At 46.7% G+C, this 11,047-nt stretch overlaps 1 protein-coding gene across 1 annotated transcript; it reads right to left on the bottom strand.

The window, feature by feature from the left end:
* Positions 1-601: 601 nt before the first annotated feature.
* On the bottom strand, positions 602-5,733 carry NDUFAF4 (NADH:ubiquinone oxidoreductase complex assembly factor 4). Its single transcript, XM_074862119.1, has 3 exons — positions 5,586-5,733; positions 4,842-4,939; positions 602-2,795 (listed from the first exon to the last, which is right to left on the bottom strand). The coding sequence occupies exons 1-3, from the start codon at positions 5,710-5,712 to the stop codon at positions 2,499-2,501; spliced, it is 522 nt and encodes a 173-aa protein (XP_074718220.1). The 5' UTR covers positions 5,713-5,733; the 3' UTR covers positions 602-2,498.
* Between the last annotated feature and the right edge of the window lie 5,314 nt (positions 5,734-11,047).

The raw sequence follows: 11,047 nt of genomic DNA on the forward strand, positions 1-11,047 counted from the left end.
AACATTCAGACTATGGATAGTTTGGATATATAAAGGTACAGATTTTACACGATCCCATAGCATCAGCAATGCCTTCATAATGCTGGTTTGACATTGCCCAGCAGGTGGGGCAGGTGACTGGCAGAAGAATTTGTGTGTGGACAGCAAACTGCATTTCGTCTTAGTTTTCCTGAAGTGAATGCATTGTGCCGAAGTTCCCTGCTTCAGAGGAGCCTTCTGGGCCACCGGGAGTTCACCTGCTTCCAGGGAGATGGATCCCTGGCCCACCTCTGTGCTGTGGGGCCTGCCTGCTTCCCTACCGTGGACAATATGGTCTGAGGATGAGATCCTGGCTCCAGAGAAACCGGGGACTGCTTTGCAATCATCTCATTCATGGACGAGATTTTGTCCTGAAGGTATGGCTGGAGCACTGAACATGATGAGCACCAAACATCCCAAAGCACGTGCCTGCTGAAGAGTGTAATTAAAGCAGTAGTATACCATAATGTCTCTAGGGACTTTCTATGTGAAATGGGGTACTGTAATGGTACAGCCACACCACAGGACAGTTCACAAAGGCAGACAAAAGAAGACAAAATACATACCAAATTAGTCTAGGGGCCTGGTTAAGCTGTTGACTGGTGCCAACTGCAGTGAGTTTTTAATCAACTTCAATACCTAATTAAAGATTTATTTTTAAAGGAGGAAATCAGAGCATCTCTGATAACAACAACAGTATCTGTACCAAATGCATTCCACAGCCGTTTTCTGAATATTACCTTAAATATTTACATTAGGATGAACAGTACTCAAACAATAAAGTATTTCTGTTGCAACATTCTATAAAAGAGTATTTTGTGGTAAACAATAAAAATCTTAACGTGGTACGTAACTCAGATACATTAGTTTCAGCATGCAGCTCTGTCCTCATTACATTACAGGAAGAATGACAAGCCTATTCCCAATGCATACAACCGAAGACTAACAATTTCAAATTTTTATATAATGCACTTAGGTGTCATCTTCCACTGAGGTACAGCATCATGTACTTCAGAAATGAATCAAGCAAAACCTTGAATACACTGTGGCAAACTGTACTCTAAATACCTTGTTCCATCTCAGAGAAAGAAGTGGAAAGCATCTTGTTGCGAAACAGCAAAGCTGATCATCATCTTGGTGAGATATTTCCCAGAGACTGAAATCTAAGACCTGACAGAAAAGTTCTTAAAAAGAAAGTTACATTGTAGGCCTGGTACTGACTTCCACCCTCTTAATAAATCCAGCTTCTTTGGTGATGGGCCACTAGCAATGTTGGCACCGCATAAAATCTTGTTTCTTGTTTCTTTTGAATGAAGGCAACCATAATGCATTTTTAAATATCAATTTTGATCATCCACCCTCCCCAGCTTATCTGGAAAACATGAACCACTTTTTACTGCAGTATTAATCATTAGTGCAAAACTTCTTCCTTACCTACACAGATCTGAATAGTCACAGTATCAAGGTTACAATCCACTGTTACCACATCACAGTTTGTGTTAGCCTTTACTAACAACTGGAAAGGGGGATGTTCATCTTCAATCCGGTAGCACGTGGGTACTCTGTTGTGAGTGGACGTGACCTGATCTAGCCCACATTCGGGTAAGTCAGTCAGATAAGGCCTCCACGGGGAAAGAGGGCTATTGTAACAGCGCAGGCAGACATTTACAGAAGACCTGCTAGTGGGTCCAGTTGGTAGATCCAGTTGCATTTCATAGCTACCTATTAATTATAATATGAACCATTATTTCTCATACAGTAGGTGCCATAGACTGCTGCAAGAGACTGATGCTAGAAGATCATCACTCTTTACAAATTCACTGACTGACAGACAGTACCCAGGGGGGTGCAGATATTTAATCCAAATCAGAATAGAGCCAAAGAGGAGCTACACATCAGCCATGTTCCAGCATCAGAAAGAGGCATTCTTGCTATTCACCACCTTTTTATTTTGACACAGCCGAATTTCCCAAATGACCCTGTCATCAATCTTCTTTACACAGGAATACTATTCCATTCTTACACAAAAGAAATACAGCTGTTTGTATATACACGCACCTTGACAGCAAGTCCTTGAAAGAACATGGTAACATGAAACTACAGACCTAATACCTAATACACACAGAGCACTGATTTAGCTGAAGATCAAGAAGTCTCTGCTAAGAAAGGCAATCTGTTAAAGTTCTCACTAGAACTTGCGTGTTTTAACTGAAAACTTGTCACATATGAATGGGATAATCAGAATTGTGTGACATGTTCTCATACAATTTATTAGTTATATTCTGGCTTATAACTGTACCCTGTAATTGCTGCATTTAACTGAAGCCATCCAATATAGAATGGAATTATCTGAATACATCTTACTGGTACAAGGAAGCAGCCTTGGTGGATGACACGTTACCAACTCTTTTCAGACACTGAATATACTCAAGAGTAAAATTAAGACACGAGTAAGGTCATACAAGGTTTGGTAATTATTTTTATGTTGGCTTTATAGCTTTTTTGGTTTCTTTAGGAAATTCCTGCACAGCAAAAGGAATGAAGAATTCCAGAAGAGAGTTGACCTCCTTCAGTTCCAGACTGTATTCCACTGCTATTTTCTCTGCAGTCCATATTTGAGGATGAAGTTTATGATTATTAAGAAGCGTCAGAGCCTCCACAATGGAAATTTTGCCTTTGGGAACTTTCTTAACGTCTAGATCTCCCAAGTGGCCTAGTTTTGTAAGTCTCTTTTCCTCCTGTTTACATGGAAGATGTTCACCACCTCCATCTTTTACCTAATTGTGGGAAGGAAAACAAAAAGAGCTTAACAGCAGTTCTGTTTACTATGCATACTGTAGCAGCCAAGTTGTTTTCCTAAATATGGCATTTCCTGTTAGCTTTCCCCATTTTCACAGCATTAAAAAAAAAAAGCTTAGCCAGCCTTGCTTCTTGGTATCACAAAAGTTGTCCTTTCTTCCACAGCCATTCTACATATGATGTCAGCCCCCACCCAAATTTTGAAAAGCTACCATCATTGAACTCCAAGTGTTGTACAGACTCGGAAAACCACAGATTTTGGTAGCCAAACGTCAATGTAGTTAACCTAATATTTGGTACTAATTCATGGCAAGGAGAAAAAAAAAAATCATACTACAAACCAGCCTTGCTGGACAAAAAGAAACTATTTTGCAGCATCATATGGAGTTTAATTCCCGTGACTACTGCAGTGCTCAGACATGTGAAGTTTCTTCTCCCAAGTCCCTTCATATTTCCAAGTCATTTCTAAACCAGCTCTGCCTTCCCCATGTCGCCTTTTATTAAGATTTAACCAGTGAATGACACACTGCAAAAAAGGCACAATGGAAAGCCGCCTTAAGTTTAAGAAAAACTACTTTTAAAGTTATCAGAGTCCACAGGCACTGATTAGCCTACAGACATTCTGTATTAACTCACAAGCTGAGAAAACCAATGTGGATGCTGCAGCATCGGTAACTGCCTGTCTGTTTCTAAACTACAGAGAATGTCTAATGATGCTACCAGTTCTCCATTTCCTCCTTTTACTGTGTGCTAAAACTGTGCTCAGATAACGAGCAATTTTTCAAGTCTTAATAAAATATCTGTCTCTGGGTATCTGCCACTTCAGGACTTAGAGCTGGTGCTTTTCCACTTACCACAGACAGACATACCAAGTATATATTCAGAATAACATCAGGAAAGGAAGGAAGCTTTTGGGTCAAGTTTTGCCCACAAGGCTCCACGCTAACACGTTAATCATGCTCTTTGTAACATCTGCAAGTAGACACACCACAAGAGCAAGTCTTATGTGGCAGTAACCTCAGAGTAAGCACGGAATCAAGTGCTAAGATTTGTTCCACTTTTGGCTTTTTCTCTAATCTCTCTTGACAGGCTTATAAATGAATATTGAAAGATACTGAAATTAGACCTTCAGCACTTCAAGATTAGAGTCCTAACCTCTATAATTAGAATTAAGGATGGAGATTACTTGGAAAATTCAGGGAGAGACTGCAGAAATCTGCTTGCATTTTTAAATACTTCTAGTCTTGAGTACAAGCTACTATGAAAGTGGCAAATTAGACTTAGTAATTTTATTGCTACATGATGATAAAACTTCTATTACTGAATAAAGCAGCTAAAGAGGTCCAATAATGCAACAGGTAAAATGCACAAGTTGTAATATAACATGGTGGAAAAGAGAAGACTGAACCCCAGTCTGCATTTTACTGCAAGGGGTATGCTTTGCCTTCCAAGTCAAAGACTGCAGTCCTTGGCAATGAGGAAACCTATCACCAAACAGTCCAAAGGTTATGCAGAAAAAAACCTAAGTCACTTCCTCAGCTGCATAAGGAAGCCTCTGCACAGTATGACATTAACATCAGTAGTTAAAGACACCACTAAAATGAATGTCTTTGACATCCATGCTCCCATAGTAGTCCTAATCTCTTTTCTTCTAACAACTTTACAAGAGATCTCTGGCAAACTCCTGCACCTTTGCAAAAAGCTGGCCAACTGTCCTTCTGCCTTAGAGGAAACAGAAGTGGGAATTTAAGTGAAAAACAAAGTAAGATCAACGTGAATTTAAAAAGGAAGACTGCGTAAGCATTTAAAAGGTTGTACAATCATAATCTGTCACATGTTCAAGACCCAGGATCAAACACAGTCAGTGCTATCGATATATAAAAGAGTAATGAAACATCAGTTTTACCTATAAAAAAGGTAGCTTTTAGGCACTAACAGAGCATTTTTCTTTATACAGAATTTGTGCTGAGTTTGAAAACCACAAGGCTGATGCTGGTATGCCTCCTACAGAGAGACATACTCACCCGCACGGGTGGATCTCTGGACTCAACATAAACACCTTTTAACAAGGTGAGGAGCCTGTCGTCCTTTCTGAAAATTTCTTCTTGTATCTCTGAGTGGCCTGAAGGCAGTGGGGAGAAGGGAAGAAAAAACAGAAGGAGAGAGAAAAGACAGATCTGAGTCAAACTGCTTCCTTTCTGTAGTTCTGCCAGCTCAATCGCTTCCCCAGAGGAACGGCGCGACTCCCAAGGCGCACGGTGCTTCCCGGCAAAGTTTCGGTTTCCCACCAGCTCAGGAGCTGACAACGCCGCTTCACACGGCGCCGCCGCGCCACCCTCAGGGCCGCGCCACCCGCCAGGGCCGCACGGCGCGGCGCAGAGCGGCGCACCCGCTGGCGGCACGCTCCTCGCTGCTACGTACCGGCCCGTGGAGCCGACCCGCCGCAGGCCCGGCAGCCGCTGCGCCATGGCCGCCCCTAGCAACCGCCCCTAGCAACCGCCCCTAGCAACCGCCCCTAGCAACCGCCCCTAGCAACCGCCGCCGGCCACGGCTCCCAGCATGCCCCGCGCGCCCAGCCGCCCCGCTCTCAATGTCACCGGCCCCGCGCCCCTCCGGGGGTGGCCGCCGCCCCGCGCCCCCAGCGCTTCCCCCACGCAGCCCGTCCCCAGCACCCGCTTTGCCCCCTCCGCGGCTCGGCCCCGCAGACACCGCCCCCCGCCGGCAGCCCCTCCGGCCTCGCCCCGCGGCCTGGCGAGGCCGGCACCCACCGGCCAGCTCGCCCAGCCGAGAGCTGGGGTGCCGCGGCGCGGGCGTGGGCTTCTCCTTGCTGATCTCGCGGCGGGCCCGACTCTCCACGTTGAATGTCCGGAACACGCGTGCCAGCCGCCCGCCCATCGCCGCCGCCACCCGCCAACCCCCCGCGCCTGCGCGGACCGGCGGCGCATGCGCATCGGGCCTGGCCGCAGGGAACGGGCCTGCGGTGCTGCGCGCTAGAGGCGGCAAACACCAACCCACCAGAAACCCCAAACAAACAAAACCCACGGACTAGACGATTCCCTTTTTCACTGTCCAGCGCCCCGGCGGCGTTCTCGGCCTCGGCGCTGCCTCGGACATCGGCCCGTCCCGAGGCCCCTTCGCTCGCCGGGGCTTTTCTAAACGCGGGGGTGACCGGAGCGCCCGGGGAGCGTCCTCCCGCGCCGGTGGGAGCCAGGGGCGGGCGAGTCCCGTCGGGGAACGCCCTCGGCTGGCCCCGGCCTTCCCCGTCAGCCGCGGGAGGCGGCGGGGCAACGGAGGGGAGCCCGGGCGGCGAGAGGGGGGGTCGGGCAGGGGCTGCCCCGCGGTGCTGCTGCTCGGCGCGTAACTGCACCCAGACGGCCTCTCGCAGTGTGTAACGGGCCTCACCCTCTTTTTAAATCTTTTCAAGTTTTTACTTGGGTAGTGATAACATGGAAGTATGTAGGGATGTTGTGCCTCTTACTCGTTAACACGTATAGCATTTCCTTATAGGGACTTCACTGGTTTATTCAGTGAAAAAAGTTAAATTTATAACCACATATCTAGAAGACAGAGTCCACGTGGAAATCTGAACAGTTCCCCAGTACTGTTCAGAATCTGTGGGCTACATAATGTCAGTGTGCTGCCCCTCTCAGCCGAACCGAATAACCTTCTGACTTGTGCAAAAATTGCTAAACTGCGAGATAAGAGTTGTGAGAAAGTATGTAGTTTTGAGCCATGCAAGATAAGAAAGGTAAAATTGTAGACAGAGGTAAAATTACTGTGCTGGAATCAGCAGTTCAAAGATTCAGGAAGAAAAACATAAACATTAAAAGATACAAAATCCTCTGAGAGAAAAGAAGGCAGAAAGAGCAATACTAAGGACTATTAGCCCATTGCAAGAAGCAATAGAGCCTGATGGTCCTCCAAGCAATTGAAGGGTCCACTAAGACTCATAGCTTTATGTTTTTAAATTGTGTATATGCTGTTGGCAGACTTTTAATGCATTCACTACGTGAATGAAGTGACTTAGAGCAGGAGTGTTAACGAAGGACAGAGACAAGACCCAACTTCTTGCTGTGTTCTTCTTTTGGAGGAAAACACGTATTTTCTGCCCTTGCATCCATCTAGTTGTGCTTATTACTGTGGGCATGCAAAACTTTGATTTTCAGAACTTGGTCTTCTACTAGAATCATAGAATTGTTTAGGTTGGAAAAGACCTTTCAAATCTTCGAGTCCAACCATTAACCTAGCACTGCCATGTCCACCACTAAACCATGTCCCTAAGTGCATCTACATGGCTTTTAAATACCTCCAGGGATGATGACTCCGCCACTTCCCTGGGCAGCCTGTTCCAATGCTCGACAGCCCTTTTGGTGAAGAAATTTTTCCCAATATCCAGTCTAAACCTCCCTTGGCACAACCTGAGGCCATTTCCTCTTGTTCTATTGCTTGTTCCTTGGGAGAAGATACCGACACCTGCCTCGCTACAACCTCTTTTCAGGTAGTTGCAGAGAGCAATAGGGTCTCCCCTGAGCCTCCTTTTCTCCAGGCTAAACAACCCCAGTTCCCTCAGCTGCTCCTCCTAAGACTTGTGCTCTAGACCCTTTACCAGCTTCATTAACTTTCTTTGGATGCACTCCAGCACTTCAATGTCTTTCTTGTACTGAGGGGCCCTGTACTGGGTCTGGCTGGGCCAGAATTGGTTTTCCCCTATAGCAGCCCTCATGGTGCTGTGTTTTATGTTGGGAGCTGGCAGGGTGTTGATAGCACACTGGTGTTGTGGCTACTGCTGAGTAGTGCTTACACAGCACCAAGGCTCTTTCAGCCCAAAACTGAACAGAGTATTTGAGGTGCAGCCTCACTAGTGCCAAGTACAGGGAGACAATCTCTTCCCTAGTTCTGCTGCCCACACTATTTCTGATACCAGCCAGGATGCCATTGGCCTTCTGGCCACTTGGGCACACTGCCAGCTCATATTCAGCCAGCTGTTGACCAACACCCCCAGGTCCTTTTCTGCTAGACAGCTCTCCAGCCACTCTTCCCCAAGCCTGTAGCGTTGCATGGGGTTGTTGTGACCCAAGTGCCGGACCCAGCAGTGAGCCTTGTTGAACCTCATCCAGTTGGCCTTAGCCCATCGCTCCAGCCTGTCCAGATCTCTCTGCAGAGCCTCCCTACCCTCGAGCAGATCAACACTCCCACCCAACTTGGTGTCATCTGCAAACTTACTGAGGGTGCACTCGATATTCTCATCCAGATCATTGATAAAGATATTAACCAGAACTGGCCCCAGTACTGAGCCCTGGGGAACATCACTTGTGACCGGCCTCCAACTGGATTTAACGCCATTCACCACAACTCTTTGGGCCAGCCATCCAGCCAGTTTTTTACGCAGTGAAGAGTACACCCAACCAAACCATGAGCAGCCAGTTTCTCCAGGAGAATGCTGTGGGAAACAGAGTCAAAGGCTTTACTAAATTCTAGGCAGACACAGCCTTTCCCTCATCCACTAAGCAGATGACCTTGTCATAGAAGGAGATCAGATTACCCAAGCAGGACCTGCCTTTCATAAACCCATGCTGACTGGGCCTGATGACCTTGTACATGCTGTGTGGTGGCGCTCAAGACGATCTGCTCCATAACCTTCCCTGGCACCAAGGCCAAACTGGCAGGCCTGTAGTTCCCCAGATCCTCCTTACAGCCCTTCTTGTAGGTGGGTGTCACATTTGCTAACCTCCAGTCAACTGGGACCTCCCTGGTTAGCCAGGGCTGCTGATAGATGATGGGAAGTGGCTTGGTGAGCACTTCACCAGCTCCCTCAGTACCCTGGGGTGGATCCTATCCAACCCCATAGACTTGTGTGTGTATAAGTGGTGTAGCAGGTCACCAACCATTCCCCCTTGGATTATGGGGGCTTTGTTCTGCTCCCTGTCGCTGTCTTCCAGCTCAGGGAGCTGGGTACCCAAAGAACAACTGGTCTTACTCTTAAAGACTGAGGCAAAGAAGGCATTAAGTACCTCAGCCTTTTCACCAGCCTTTGCCACTGTGTTTCCCCCTGCATCCAATAAAGGATGGAGATTCTCCTTAGCCCTCCTTTTGTTGCTAATGTATTTATAGAAACATTTTTTATTGTCTTTTACAGCAGTAGCCAGATTAAGTTCTAGTTGGGCTTTGGCCCTTCTAATTTTCTCCCTGAATAACCTCATGACATCCTTGTAGTCCTCCTGAGTTGCCTTCCCTTTCTTCCAAAGGTCATAAACTCTCCTTTTTTTCCTGAGTTCCAGCCAAAGCTCTCTGTTTGGCCAGGCCGGTCTTCTTCCCTGCTGGCTTGTCTTTAGGCACATGGGAACGTCCTGCTCCTGCTCCTTTAAGATTTCCTTGTTGAAGAATGTCCAGCCTTCTTGGACTCCTCTGCCCTTCAGGACTGACTCCCAAGGGACTCTTGACAACCAGGCTCCTAAACAGGCCAAAGTCAGCCCTCCATCAGTCCAAGGTGGAAGTTCTGCTGACCACCCATCCTTACTTCTCCAAGAATCGAAAACTCTATCATTTCGTGATCACTATGCCCAAGACTTCCTCCAACCATCACATCAGCCACAAGTCCTTCAACAGAAGGTCCAGTGGGGTGCCTTCCCTAGTTGGCTTCCTCACCAGCTGTGTCAGAAGTTGTCTTCCACACAATGCAGGAACCTCCTGAACTGTTTCCTCCCCACTGTATTGTATTTCCAGCTGACATCTGGTAAGTTGGAAGTCCCACATGAGAGCAAGGGCTAGCAATTGTGAGACTTCCCCAGCTGCTTATATTTAATCTACTTCTTCATGCTGGCTGGGTGTTCTATAACAGACTCCCACCATGATATCTGCCTTGTTGGCTTTCCCCCTGATTCTTGCCCATAAACACTCAACCCTATCATCACCATCATTAAGCTCTAGACAGTCAAAACACTCCCTAACATACAGGGCTACTCCACTGCCTCTCCTTCCTTGCCTATCCCTTCTAAAGCATATATAGCCATCCATTGCAGCACTTCAGCTGTGCAAGTCATCCCACTATGTTTCCATAATGGCAACTATGTCATAGTTTTCCTGCTGCACAATGGATTCCAGCTCCTCCTGTTTGTTGCCCACGCTGCGTGCATTGGTGTAGTTGCACTTCAGTTGGGCTACTGATCCAGCCACCTTTTTGGGGGGAGAAGCCCTAATTCCTATGTGACCATTCTCAGGCACTTCAGTGGTTTCTAACAGATCAATAACCCTTGTGTCTTTGCTGCTGCATGGATCTCCAACCCCCACCTTCACGGAGAAGGCAGACTAAAGGACCTTGCTAGCACACTGTCCCTCAAACATTGGCATGCTGCCCCCAGGCTTATCTCTAGCGAGCCTGGTTTTATCCCTTTCCCCCTTCAAATCTAGTTTAAAGCTCTTTCGATGAGCCCTGCTAACTCCTGTGCAAAGATCCTTTTCCCCCTTTGGGACAAGTGTACCCCATCTGTTGCCAGCAGGCCTGGTGTCCTGTCAACTGACCCATGATCAAAAACCCCAAAATTCTGCCAGTGACACCAGGCTCAGAGCCAGGTATTGATCTGCTGGATCTTCTTCTTTCTTCCCTCATCATTCCCTGCAACTGGAAGGATAGAGGAGAGCACTACTTCTGCTCCTGATCCCTTAATCAGTCTTCCCAAGGCCCTGAAGCCTCTCTTGATTGTCCTCGGACTTCTTGTTGCAACTTCATCGCTGCCTAGCTGAAAAATCAATAATGGATAATAATCCGAGGGCTGTACCAGGGTAGGAAGCTTTCTCTTCACATCTTTAACCCAGGCCCCAGGTAGCATTATTTGGTAATAACATAATAGTATGTTTATTTAATAATAACAATGATGATGTGATAGTTATGAAGGCTACACTGTGCTTGAATATTGCATGAAGACAAGCTGGTGGATGAGCAAAGCCAAATAGATTTACAAAGGCAATGGAGACAAGGTAGCATATGCATAGTCCATGCTGGATCTCTGCTCTCTTAGGGAATCCTGAAGGTGCAGTTTCTCCACTTCTTCATTTTAAAGACTCTCGCTGTCTGCAGGAGAAGGATAGAAACATGTCTTTAAATTATGTTCTCTGGTAAGAAACTTCCTTACCCTATCTTATTTTAGACACTGCATGTGTAGTCATACTAACAAGATAAGTGAGATTAGTGATAATAGGAACATGGACACTGTTAAAAGCTGCTGGACTCAGA

Source organism: Strix uralensis, chromosome 3 (genome assembly GCF_047716275.1).
Source record: "Strix uralensis isolate ZFMK-TIS-50842 chromosome 3, bStrUra1, whole genome shotgun sequence".
In the NCBI taxonomy this organism is placed as follows: Eukaryota; Metazoa; Chordata; class Aves; order Strigiformes; family Strigidae; genus Strix; species Strix uralensis.